The sequence below is a fragment of the Larus michahellis genome, chromosome 16, assembly GCF_964199755.1.
Source record: "Larus michahellis chromosome 16, bLarMic1.1, whole genome shotgun sequence".
Taxonomy (NCBI): domain Eukaryota; kingdom Metazoa; phylum Chordata; class Aves; order Charadriiformes; family Laridae; genus Larus; species Larus michahellis.
This window is the reverse complement of record NC_133911.1, coordinates 2,806,076-2,818,911: the sequence shown is the minus strand read 5'-3', so window position 1 is coordinate 2,818,911 and position 12,836 is coordinate 2,806,076. Positions and strand designations below refer to the sequence as shown.

General features: G+C 56.2%; 1 protein-coding gene across 1 annotated transcript; it reads left to right on the top strand.

Annotated features, from left to right (window-relative positions):
• The first annotated feature begins 2,621 nt into the window (after positions 1-2,621).
• ALDH4A1 (aldehyde dehydrogenase 4 family member A1) lies at positions 2,622-12,528 on the top strand. The gene is made up of 15 exons (XM_074609484.1): positions 2,622-2,686; positions 3,675-3,768; positions 4,088-4,180; positions 4,302-4,349; positions 4,712-4,867; positions 5,377-5,526; positions 5,655-5,729; positions 8,216-8,403; positions 9,309-9,382; positions 9,863-10,059; positions 10,455-10,502; positions 10,876-11,028; positions 11,250-11,371; positions 11,981-12,099; positions 12,224-12,528. The coding sequence occupies exons 1-15, from the start codon at positions 2,661-2,663 to the stop codon at positions 12,334-12,336; spliced, it is 1,656 nt and encodes a 551-aa protein (XP_074465585.1). The 5' UTR covers positions 2,622-2,660; the 3' UTR covers positions 12,337-12,528.
• The last annotated feature ends 308 nt before the right edge of the window (positions 12,529-12,836 follow it).

Sequence of the window (12,836 nt, the reverse complement as noted above, 5' to 3'; positions counted from 1 at the left end):
CGAGAATTGCAATACCGGGAAGTCTCTGATTGCGTTTCACGTTTGAGAGTGCTTCATTTTAGAGCTGAATGTTTAAAGCACCATTTATCACGGCAAAAATGAGGAAACAATTAGTGCTTCCGTGGTGGAATAACACCCTGGTGAGGATTTTCCGCATGTTGCTTCAGGACTTCTGGGGTTTTTTTTATTCTTTTGCACTGGTTCAGGGCTTGGTTGCAGGGGAACACGTAGGTTTTAAAAATGTTTAAAAATGTTCAGTGTTAAGTCGCCCCAAATGCTTGATTTTTAAGCTTTTAGTAGAATGTAACTTCTGTCAGTTTGAGTTTTAAACGAGAAAAGAAATCGCCGATCATGGCGACGCGTTGTATCCTGGTGTGAAGAATGCGGGTTTCAGAGGTGAACTCCAAACGCTACCTGCCAAATTCTGAATTCAGTCCCTTCCCACCCCTTTATGGAGAGGGGGGGCACCGAAGGCTTGAACCCAAGTCTTTGGCAGAGTAGTGAAGAAACACTTGATTTTTTTTTTTTTGTGTCTGTTTTTGTGTGTAGTTCAGTGTGTCTTAAGACCCTTCCGCGCTTGCGGGAGCCTTTCAAAGCTTCTCTTTTGAAGAAGCAACAAATTGTGTTTAATAAGTGAGTATTTGATGCTTCTGGAAATCACGATTCCCTCCTAATTTGAGGCACTCCAACAGTGAAGCGTTTCTGTAAGCAAAGGGGGTGCTCGTAGATCTGGCTGGCTCCGTCTTTGGGGGAAATAATGCCATTAATGCTTAAAACAACCCCCGGGGTGGCTTTGGACCCGTGGCAGAAGACCCTGGTACTGCTGTGCCACAAACCCAGCGCTTGGGGCTCCTCGGCTGCCCGAGCGGAGCATCCCTGCGCAGATTTCATCCAAAATCCTAAAATTTCTTTATTAGGATGATTAAAAGCTTGGTCACTAGACACACTTCTCGTTTAATGTGGTTCCACCAACAGAGACACCCAGCTCAGTCCTTCGAACACCTTACCTGCAGCTAAAGTGTACGTAGCCAAGTTCTGCCAAAAAATGATTATTTATTATTTAATGTGTTTTAAGTGGAGGGTATTGATGACTCCTTTCCCCATGCTGTGTCACTTCTTGTCGGTTCCTCTTAGGTCATGTAAGAATTTCTTTTATACACATTAAAACAGACTACTGATCGGTGTGGAAATGAACCTGTTTACCGTACTGGTGTAAATATTGTGCTTTATATTCTGTATATTAGCTTCTTTTAAAGAAAAAAAAAAAAAAAAAAAAAAAAAGACTGAACTTGATGATGCTGTTTTCTGGTGAGGAGAGGCCGAAGCATGAACCAGCTCCCAAACTTGCTCCGGAGTCGAGATGTAAATCGATTTTCCTCCGCGGCTGGGAGTTCGCAGCAGACCAAACGGTACGCGCGCTCACCGCCGGTGGATGCAGGACCATCAAAGGCTTGGGAAATTTAATCCACTTTAGCGGGGCCACCGAGAAACGCCCGCAGCGAGAGCCAGAACCATTCACGCTCCTCCCAGTTCCATTGGATTATCTCCGTTTTTCCTTTTTTTTAGTGCCAAAACCAACCCCGCCGACCCCTTCCAGGTCTGCTCTCCGGCTCCCATCCCACCTCCCTCCCTCCGTCCTCGGCAGCGGGTCATCCTTCATCCAGCCGTCGCTTCTCCGCGTGCGGGAGCTTGTGGATGAAAACGGGTTACAGTTGTTCTCTGGTTACACGGGAAAGAAAAAAACAAAACCCAAAACAAATTATAAAATAAATACCAAACTCCTGGTTATAATGTCTCTGTGTGTTAATTCTTGGCTTGGAAAGCACCCTCAAAGCAAAAGTTGCTTCTGTGTTTGGATGTGAGGTGGGGGGGGGAATCTCCCTCCCTCCCTGGAGCCCCAGTTCAGGGGCAGGCAGGGGCTTTGGGGTGAAGATTTGAGTTTTTGGGTGTCCCTAAAAATTAGGGTCTTTCACCTGCCGCTCTTAAACGTGCTTTTTAAAATCCTTTGTGGACACAAATATACCCCCTGCGAAAACCAGCCTCCTGCTGGCCCCCTGCCGGTGCCTAGGCCCCCATTTTGGGTTAAAATCTTCTTTATTTTTAATTTTTTTTTTTTTTTTAATTCCCGAGGGGCCCGCAGCAGGCCTTTCACCCGCCGTTTCTCTCTCCACCCCGCAGGTCCGCGCCCGGAGCCGCCGCCGATCCCGCGCCGCCGCCAGCCCCGCGCCGCCGCCGCCTCCTCCTTCGGGTCGGTTCTTTTGGTGTTTGTTTTTTTTTTTTTTAATAATAATAATTTTTTTAAAAAAATTATTTTTAGCACCTTCCAGCGCCCCGCCCCCTCCCACGTGCCGCGCCGCGCGGCCTCCCCGTTGGCCGGGCGCAACCACCGCCGCGGGGGGGGGGAAGGGGGACGGGACACCCCAACTCCCGCCCCACGGTTTTGGGGGAGGGGGGGTGGCACATCCCGCAGCCCCACACACAGAACGTGCGGGGGGGTGTGTGTGTGGGGGGGGGGACACACTCCGGGACCAACCCGCTTCCCTCCCTCTTTATTTACATTTTTTTAATTGAATAGTTAATTGCGTAGTGTCGTCCCGCCCACCCCCCACCCCCGCGCGGGTTGGGCGCGGCCGCGGGGCGGGGAGCGCGGCGGGGCCGGGATGTGGCGGGGGCTGCGGGGCGGCGGGTGAGTGCCCGGGGGTCCCCTTCGGCGGGGGGACACCCCGGAAACACCCTCAAAAATCCCCAAAAAACCCTTTCTTGCAGCGTTCCCACGCGGGGCCGGGCGTCGCGGGTGCGAGCAGCCCCGGCACCCCGCCGCTGTGCGCTGCCCTTCGCTGGCACCCCGTCCCCGCCGCAGGCGCTTCCCCCCCTTCTTTGTACTTTTCCCCTACTTTTCTCCCCTTTTTCCCCCTTTTATTCCCTTCCTCCCTCATTTTTTTACCTTTTCCCCCTTTTTCCTCCTTTTATTCCCCTCCCCCTCCGCCTTTTGCCCCATTTTCTCCCCTTTCCCCCCCTTTTATTCCCCTTTCCCCCTCTTTTCCTCCCTTTCCCCCCGTTTTCCCTCCTTTCCCCCCCTTTTTCCCTCCTTTTATTGCCCTTTTCCCCTCGTTTCTCCCCCTTTCCCCCCTTTTTCCTCCTTTTATTCCCCTTTTCGCCCTGTTTTCCCCCCTTCTGCCTCCTTTTCCCCCCCCCTGTTTTGGGGCAATATTGCTGAGATGGGCAATTTAACGCTCCTGTGGGGTTGGGAAATGCAGGCCCTCGAGGTGCCAAGGTCCAGCCGCTCGCTGGAGCGGGCAGAGGGTGCCGGCCCGGCTTTTGCCCCCATGCCATGGACTTTGCCAGGAGCTGGCGGCACATTGGGGAGCAAACCGGGTCGATTCGGAGCTTGCCTTCCACATCATCCCTTAGAATTTTCCTTTTGCAGCACCTTTTTCCTAGCAAGGAGAAGGGACAGTTGCCCGGGGGATATGTCCTGGCTTAGTTCCCAGCTCCGGCATCCTTGTGGGAGGGGTGGGATGGAGCACGGGCGCGATGCTGGCGCGTGCATGGCTGGTTTGGGCATGGAGCACGGCATTTGGGGATAAAACCACGTGTTGCGTGCAGGAGGTTGGGGCGTGGAGGGAAGGAGGAAGCCGTGGAGGATTTCAGCGCCTCTTTTTCTCCTCTCCCAGGCGGAGATGGCAGCACCGCTCGGCCATCGAGGTGACCAACGAGCCGATCCTCGAGTTTAAGCCGGGGAGCCCTGAGCGAGCAGCGCTTCAGAAGGTACCGCTGCGGGGGATCGGGATTTTTTGGGGGTCTTTAAGGTCCCAGTTTGTGCTTCTGGTGCTGCTGGGCAACCCCAGGCTGTTTCCTGGTGGGGGGACGCCCCGTCCTGCCCAGCCCAGCTCTTTCCCTTTGGGGACAGTTGGAGATGTAACTCCCCATCCCCATCCCGTCCCCCATTCCCAGGGGACGGAAGGAGGCCTGTCCCCGGGTTTGCCACTGCTGGTGGGGCTGGCGGGGAGGATGGATGGAGCTGGGGGCGGCTGGTGGAGCTCCGGGCGTGCAGCTCCCACTGCGCCGCTCTCCTCCTCTCCCGTAGGCGCTCGCCGACCTGAAGGGCAAGACAGAGGCCATCCCCTGCGTGGTCGGGGGAGAGGAGGTGTGGACGCCGACGGTGCGGTACCAGCTGTCGGTGAGTTTGGGGGAAAACCCTTTTTAAACAAGTGGAAGCAGAGCAGAGGGATGTACCCAGCCGGAGAGCGGAGGGAGGGCTGTCAGACTGATAACCACAGAGGCTTTGCTTCTCTTTTCAGCCTTTTAACCATGCGCACAAGGTGGCCAAGTACTGCTACGCCGACAAGGTGAGTGCCTGACATTGTTTTTGGGGGGAGGTGGCAGCATTTTGCCTGGATTTAGCGAACTTTATCTCAGGGTGGGGTTCTGGGGTTTGTGGCGTGATGCGCTTTGAGCTTGGCGGTGAGGAGTCTGGAGGACACACAAGTCGCTGCTCTGGTTGTGAGCCCAGAGGCTCCAGGGGCGGGTGTTGGCTTTCCAAATCCCAGGGGACCTGGGAAAAAATCATTACCAGGAGCTGCAAATTTGGGGTTGCGGCGATGGGAAGGTGGCTACTGTGGCTTGTGCCTGGGGGTGGATGGCCCCTCGCTTTCCCCTCCGTCCCTGGTGGTGGGTTCCCCCTTGCTGCCTTTCCCCTTTTCTTCCGCAGGACCTCATTAACAAAGCCATTAATGCCGCCTTGGCAGCGAGGAAGGAATGGGACCTGAAACCTGTCCAGGACCGGGCGCAGATCTTCCTGAAGGCGGCTGACATGCTGAGCGGCCCGAGGCGAGCAGAGGTGCTGGCCAAAACCATGGTTGGGCAGGTAAGGGGGATGCGGGATTGACCCGGCGGGATAGCTGGGGTGAATGGGAGGGAATCTGGGGAGACGGGAGTCGGGAAAGCAGCACAGGAAGAGCTGCCAAGGTATTTTGTGGAGGTGGGAATGGCCGTAATGTTGGAATTGCTCGTACTGCGAGGGCATACGGGCTGATCCCTGCCTCTTTGCTGAGAAGGGAGGGAGGTGAGTCCTCAGGCTTCACGGGAACAGGATCAACTGGTGTGGTGGGCTGCGATTATCAGCGTTGCCCCTCGCGAAGCGCCCCTGGCTTTTCCAGGGGAGGCACTATGGGGCTGCGGGGGGACACGGGTGGATGCGATGTCCCCTGGCACAGGCACGGGCTGCCTTTGCCTCCGCAGGATGTGGCAGACAGGGCAGGATGGGGGCGACGCGCAAACCACACGTGGATGTGCCGCGCCGCGCCACTGCGGCTCAGGGCTGCTGCATTCCGCCCTCCCCTGAGTGCTTTTATCTGACACGACCTCTCCCGGCAGGGGAAAACAGTCATCCAGGCGGAAATCGATGCTGCGGCGGAGCTGATAGACTTCTTCCGATTCAATGCCAAGTACGCCCTGGAGCTGGAGCACAGCCAGCCCCTCAGCGTGGACATCAGCACCAACAGCATGGTCTACCGGGGGCTGGAGGTGAGGAGCTGGGCTGGGGATCTCCCCCAGCTTCTGCGGCTCCCTTTTTTGCCCCGAGCTGTGGTTGTCACGCCACGGTGAGAGGAGTCACCGCGCTCCCACCGGTCCCTTTCCTCTCCCACCCGCAGGGTTTCGTGGCAGCCGTCTCTCCCTTCAACTTCACGGCCATCGGCGGCAACCTGGCGGGGGCTCCGGCGTTGATGGTGAGTGTCGTGGTGGGGTTTTGGGAGAACCAGGGATGGAGAGGACAGTGCGGAGAAAGGCTGGGAGGGGGACCCGGTTTCTCCGAGGCTGCGGTTTGCCTGGTCTGGGATCCACAAGGAGCAAATTCAGCCTCCCCGGTTCTGTTCAATAGGACACACCTGGGGTCCTGCCTCTGTTGGTCCCCTTGAATTCCAATCAGTTGCCGTGCAATTAGACGCAGATGTCTTCAATTACAAGACGGCTGGATTTTTGACCTGTCCACTGATGGACAGGTGCGAAGGGGGAAGTGTTGGGAAAGGAGAAAACTGCCCAAACCTGCTTTTCTGGGGTTTTTATTCCGAAGCAAGGTGTCTTTTCTCTCCTAGACTGGGTTTTAGAGAAGGTCACGGGGGAGGGAGGGGAGACGAGAAATAGAGCAGGGTTTTGTTTTCCCACTTGTTGCTTGCTCTGTGAACGGGGCTTCAGGGCGCTGTCGCGACATGGACGTGTGATCGGTTTGTAATTGCTTGGTTTCATCTTGGAAGACGCTTTTTGGGTCCAGCGGGTGTGTTAGGGCGAAGGTAGGAGCGAGCGGGTCGTGGCCCTGGCACTTAGCGCTGAACTGGGAGGTGGGAGATGCTGGCAGACATGAAAGATGGTCCAAAAAGTCAAAGTGTCGGTAAACAGCACGTATCAGTACCTGTTCCACCCCAGGGCACCAGCGAGCACGGGGAGCACCTGCCTTTGCAGGGTGGGTTTTGGGGAGAGACTATAACACCTTGATGAATTTGGGACAGGATTAATTAATTTATTGTTGCACTGGGGAAAAAAAAAAAAAAAAACAAACCACACAAAATTGCCCTAAGCTCTTTACTGATTAGGCTCAGATTTCATCCTGGCACCAAAGACGGTCCCTGCAGCAGCAGTGTCCTGTGCTGGGGGGGGAAAAGGCTGCGCTAAGGGAGAGAACCAAGCTTTTTAATTTGGAGGTGCCACGTTTTAAAGCCGTATTCAAGGCAAAGCACTGGAATCTGTCATTTTTGTAGGGGAGGAGTGGGGAGAAGGAAGGAAGAGGGTGAAGCTAACGCGGAGCTGGGAGGTTTTCTGGGGGAGGGAGATGCGTTCCTCCCACCCCAGGATTTGGGGAGGGTCCTCGGCTTTGGGACACTGGGCGATAAACTCATCCCAGAGCGGATGAACCCTGCTGGGCTGGGACAAGCCCGTGCTGGCAGGTCTGGGCGAGCGGTTTTGGGCATCCTGCTGTTCATCCACCTCTCCCTCCCCGGGTGTGAGGATAAATTCCCACCGGGATGCTGCAGTGCCAGGAAACCCCCCTCCTTGCCTGGACTCGGGGCCAAAAGGAGCCAGGGCGTCAGCGGGGGGCTTGAAAAGCTCAGCGGCAGGTGGTACCTGGAATTAAATTTAGGAGAAAATGGTGCTTAATAAGTGGGTATTAATTAGAGCCCCTGTGTTTTAGTCACCACGGCGCGCTTCCCAGGGGATTAAACATTGCTCTTGCCTAAATAGTTGGAGAGATCGGCGCGGTCAGTGCCATGGCAGCGTCGGGAGCGGGGATTTCCTCGGGAGCGGAGCAGTTGCCACACCGCACCGGTGTCCAGGCTGCCGGGCATCCTGTCTCCGACCGTGGCCCGAGTTAGATTTCCCAGTTGCTCGGAGATTTTTTTACAGAGCGTGCTTTTCTTTTCTCACCGTTGGAAGCGGGAGGATTAGTCGGGGCCGGGGGGGGCCAGGAAGGGGCTTTGCCCGCACCGCCAGTCCCTGCAAAGCAGGCGCCTGGTTGAGACAGAGTCCAAAAAATTCCCCCTCCTGCTCCCCCGGGGCTGTGACCCCGTTGCATGGCGGGGGACCGGCAGTGTGACGGTGACGCCGGGGAGGTCACTGGACACCACCCCCCCTGGCCCTGCGGCTGCGCACGGGGCCGAAGGGAGGACGGTGGCACGGAGCCAAAGGGGTGGGTGCCGCCGCCAGCCTTTTAGCGCCGGGTTTTCCAGCTGATGGTGCCGTTTGCTTGTGCCCGGTTAATCCGGGCGTGAGGTTTTTATTTCACTGCTTTGGCTGGCGCAAACCCCGGCTGGGCCGGGCGCAAACCCGGCGGTGGCGAGTGGCAGCGCTCGCAGGGGCGTAAGCGCGTTTCTGAGCGGCCTCGGCCCGTTTCCCGAGACATAAAACAGGTCTGCGTTCCACGGCTCCTTTGGGAAGGCAAAACTCTGTGTCCTCGGCAAGGGAGCGTGCGAAAGGTTGGCACAGCGACCCGGCAGTGCCAAAGGGGAGGATTTTCATGCTTTCATCTGACCGGGGCAATCGCGCTCCTTTTCAAAACCAATGCTCGGGGTGAAAGATGAGTGTAACTCACCCAAAGGTGCCATCGCTCCGATCCCATCCGCTGTGGGCGGCGGGACAGTGTTTTGCCAGAGCGTTTAAGCGTTGCAAACCTGCGTTTGGGCTGAAGCCGTTCCTCCTGCGCTGACTTTCTCCTCCCCCCCAGGGAAACGTGGTGCTGTGGAAGCCCAGCGACACTGCCCTGCTCTCCAGCTACGCCGTCTACAAGATCCTCCTCGAAGCCGGGCTCCCTCCGAACGTTGTGCAGTTCGTGCCGGCCGATGGGCCTGTGTTTGGAGACACCGTCACGAGCTCCGAGCACTTCTGCGGGCTCAATTTCACCGGCAGCGTCCCGTACGTTGGGGAGGGGAGCGGCAGCGGGGAGAGGGATGAGGAGCCGCTGGCTGAGACGACGCTGGTGCTCGTCTGCCGGTCCTTCGAACACGTAGGACGGCGTTGAGTTAGGGTAGCAGGCAGGCAACTAGCCATCCTTACAGCACGTAATTAAGCTAGGGTTTTAAAACTGATGAAAAAAAGCGTCTGACCAGGTTTTCTTGCTACAGGGAGTGCATTTAATAGCAGGGTGTCTCTGTTGCTAAACTCAAGGCACGGAGAATAGATAAAGTTGCACGTGCCACTGCCTGCTCACCCAGGGATGCCGTGATGTGGCTTAACGAACCGCACTGCGCTGGCGGAGCGATGCCAGCTCCAGGTAGATTTGCAGACTCGTGCCCTGCCCGCGTGTCGGGGCGCGTTAGTGACGCTGAGGGCCCCGGCAGCCCGTAACGGGCTATTAAACCTGGGGACCCCGCTCCAGCGGCGAAGGACATGGTCTGATGAGCATCGTGCTCTAAAGGTGGGAAGCTCATAAATTAGTATTAGTGGCTGTGCCTCCTGGTGGGAGGTTATTAGCATTTTTATTGTTTTGCAGCCAAGGGGTTTGTCACAGTAAGGCCTGAAAGGGAGGGGGGAATGGAGACGAACAGAAACTTCTGCTGGGCGCTCGCTCCCGTGTCTTCCCTGAGACGCTGCAGCAGTTTCTTATTCTTAAAACTAGGGTTGTGTAGGGCCATTGCTTTGATAGCTGGGGTCTCGTTCTCAGCTGGCATCTCCTCTTGGGCTTGCAGGGCACCCCTTCTTTTGGGGAGGGTTGCAGGGGGTTGCTGGGGTCCCCTTCAGCGGGGCACGTCACCCACGCGTGTCTTTTCCAAGTGTGCAAAGGCGAGCGTGCACTGACCAGCTCCTCCTTTCTCTTCCAGGACTTTCAAGCGGCTCTGGAAGCAGGTATCCGAAAACCTGGATCGCTACCGCAATTTCCCACGCCTGGCTGGAGGTAACTGCCGCCTCTTACACCTTCTTTTTTGGGGGGGGAGGCCATGCAGGGGTAGGGGGGTGATGGCCAGGATTCCTCTCCTTGTGAGCAGAGAGCAAATGACACCGCAAACCGCGTAAAGCCTGGTCCTCTGGGTGCAGCGGGCATTTGGAGGAGCTTATGGCACCAGCTCCCACCAGCACGGGATGGGCGGCTTTTATGGTGGGGAGGTGGCACCCGGGCGGGAGGCAGTGACGCTCTGGGATCATGGAGCTTCCACGCAAAGTTTGGGAACTCGGGTCGGTCCTTTTTTCTGTCCATTTTGTGAGCCTGCTCCAGCTCTGGGGTTGCGCTCCCTGGCATGGTGGCACTGTCCCCGTGGAACCAGGCGGGGCTGGTTGAGACCCTTTCAAGGGACCTGTCCGTAGCTTGTGCTTTTTGGAGGTGGCTCAGCCCTGACAAACCCTTACTTACCCCTTTTCCTCCCTTCTCCGGCACCAGAGTGTGGCGGAAAGAACTTCCACCTGGTGCACAGCTCGGCCGACGTGGCCAGCGTGGTGAACGGGACCCTGCGCTCGGCCTTCGAGTACGGCGGCCAAAAATGCTCGGCTTGCTCCCGCCTCTACGCCCCGGACTCGCTGTGGCCCCAGATCAAAGAGAAACTGCTGGAGGAGCACGGGAAGATCAAAGTGGGAGACGTGAGCGGAGCTGCCGGGCTGCTGAAGGGCTTTGCGGCTCAGCGGGTGGTTGATGGGATTAGAGACTGCGGTAACTGGCTACTAATTCCTATTGAACCGAGCTTTTTATCCACTGGTTCTCCCCACCACCGCCCCTCCGTCCCCGCTTCCCCCCCTTCCCCCCCATCTTTTTTTAGTGATTAGAAATTAACTTGTAGCCAGCGTCTGCAGGAAGGATTGTGTAAGTCGCTGAATGCTGCAGACTAATTGAAAAGGGGTGGCTTGCGCCCTCGAACAGAGGTGCGTTTGGAGTGAGGGGGAGAGCGCTATTTGGGGAATTTCAGCTCCTCCTGATTTCAGAGTTAGCTTTTTGCCACGCTGTGTCCTCACTTTGCCTCCTTTCCGCCTTCCCACAGCCTGCCCAGGACTTCGGGACGTTTTTCTCTGCAGTGATTGATGACAAGGTGAGCCCACCTCTCCTGTCTCCACTGGGGCCAGAAGGTAACACCACCACCAGGCTTTCACTGAGTGGTGGGTTAAATGGTTTCATTGCTTACCGCCAAGTGCCAACATCAGCGATTACTTAGAGCTGATTAGCAGCCCTCTTTTCCCTCCTGCGTGCCTCAGTCACTGCCCCTCATGAAAAGTGAGTTATTTTTGCTGAGACGTTGTCGCAGACGTAACGTTCGGGCTGCCCAGGGCTGTATTTCCAGCTCCCACCCCTTCCTCTGAGCTGGAAGAGCAGCAGAGCCCAGAAAGGGATTGCCCAAACCTCCTTTTAGACCCCCCCTGAACCCACACTTTTTTTTTTAATTAGTATTATTTCTCTTTCCTCAGTCTTTCGCCCGGATAAAGAAATGGATCGAGCACGCCAAGAAGTCGTCCAACCTCACCATCCTGGCCGGAGGCGGCTGCGACGACAGCGTGGGCTACTTCGTGGAGCCCTGCATCGTGGAGAGCAAAGACCCGCGGGATCCCATCATGAAAGAGGTGGGGGCGGCCTGCGGGGAGGGGGCAGCGAAGGTGCGAGAGGGGCTGCAGGGCCCCGTCCTCGGGTGTCTGCCGGGCGCGTGGAGACGAGTTGTACAATGAGTCGGTGCCGGGATGGTGCTCTTCATCACTGTTTTAGCTGGTTTATTTTTTTGGAGGCTGTCCCCACTGAGTGCTTTTATTTTTTTTTATTTATTTATTATTTTTTTTTTGCCGCACAGGAAATTTTTGGCCCCATCCTCACGGTGTACGTCTACCCGGAGAAGCGGTACAAGGAGGTGGTGGAGCTCATCGACACCACGACGCCCTACGGCCTCACGGGGGCAGTCTTCGCCCAGGAGAAGTAAGTGCCAAAATCCAGCGCTGCCTCGCGCCATCCCGAGCCGGAAAAGATGCTTTTTCCCCTTCTGGAGGACGAGCCACCCACCTCCCTTCTCCCCCCGTCCCCGCCCTGCACGGTGGGGAGGAAAGAAGGCATTTCCCGCAAAGCTTTCGCTGCTTTTAGCCCTCCTGCCGAGGAGGGACGGGCTGAGAAACCGCCTTAGATTCATCCCTAAAAGTGCTTTTTTTTTGGCACAAAATCAAAAGGCAACATTTGGAGCCCAGAGGATGACGCACCCCCAGCCCTCTTTCCTAAGCAGGCGGAGGGCTAAGAGCAGCGTGACCCCAAAGAGGGACCAGCCTTAGGCTATAATCACCTTCACTTTGTGACAATACAACTTCAAAAGAGAAACAAACTAAAAGAAAACAAAATGGGGGTAATTTCGTCGAATTCTAAGTACGCACAACCCCTTTCATTGTGTGTTAAACAGCGTGCAGTCCTGGAAGAGTGTGCAAAGAAACACAAACGTGCTTTTTTTCATGATTTCAATTGCTCTAGAAGGGTAGAGGCCTCGGCGCAAATTTGTGCCGTTGCGCCGTGGCTGTCACCGCCGTTTCTCTCCCTCCTCAGGAGGATCATCGACGAAGCCAGGAACCTTCTGCGCAACGCGGCCGGCAATTTCTACATCAACGATAAGTCAACGGGCGCCGTCGTGGCTCAGCAGCCCTTCGGAGGCTCCCGCATCTCAGGTGAGACCAACGACTCCTGGCTGGAGACAGCCCTTACCCGCGCGCCGAGCCGCATCCCCCTCCGGGCAAGTCCCTTGTCCTCTGTCTCCTGGTCACCGGCGCTGTTTTTTCGTTTTGGGAACAGGCACCAACGACAAACCTGGTGGCCCCCACTACATCCTGCGCTGGACGTCGCCCCAGGCCATCAAAGAAACGCACGTGCCCCTGAGGGACTGGCGCTACGCCTACATGCAGTGACGCCTTCTCCCGGCCCCGCGCCCGTACTACTGATCCTCAACGCACAGAGTGGCTTCGCAGCTACAACCTTAAAACAAAACAAAACACGCAAAAAAAAGAGCACTTAAATCTACTGATCTTTAACCCGACGAGCTTAGGTTTTATTTTTAAAGAAAAAAAATTCTATTATTAAATTGTTAACTTGAAAAAGAAGTCCTTGAGGTTTTCTTAGTTGTGTAAGCACGCTTAGTTAATTAATTAAGAGATTGTCGGAGCCGTGGTTGCAGAAGGATACCTGGACCCTGGGTTCTCTTTTCCTCCTACTGTGTCCATCCCGAGTGATCCAGTGAGGTTCCCTCTCAGCGCGCTGGGATTAAAGCGGGAGGCGGGTGAGAAGAGGCTGGCCCTGCCCCAGTCACCTGTAAAAAGCCATCTCTTCCCTTCCCTCTTCCCTTCCCTCTTCCCTTCCCTCTTCCCTTCCCTCTTCCCTTCCCTGTCCCCAAGGCCTCCGTTCCCCGGCA

What these genes read in the sequence shown, in the direction of transcription:
- ALDH4A1 (XM_074609484.1), top strand. Translation starts at nt 2,661, where the DNA reads ATGTGGCGGGGGCTGCGGGGCGGCGG. An exon ending in AGCGAGCAGCGCTTCAGAAG is followed by an intron (nt 3,769 to 4,087) that starts GTACCGCTGCGG and finishes CCTCTCCCGTAG; the next exon opens with GCGCTCGCCGACCTGAAGGG. An exon ending in GGGATCCCATCATGAAAGAG is followed by an intron (nt 11,029 to 11,249) that starts GTGGGGGCGGCC and finishes TTTGCCGCACAG; the next exon opens with GAAATTTTTGGCCCCATCCT.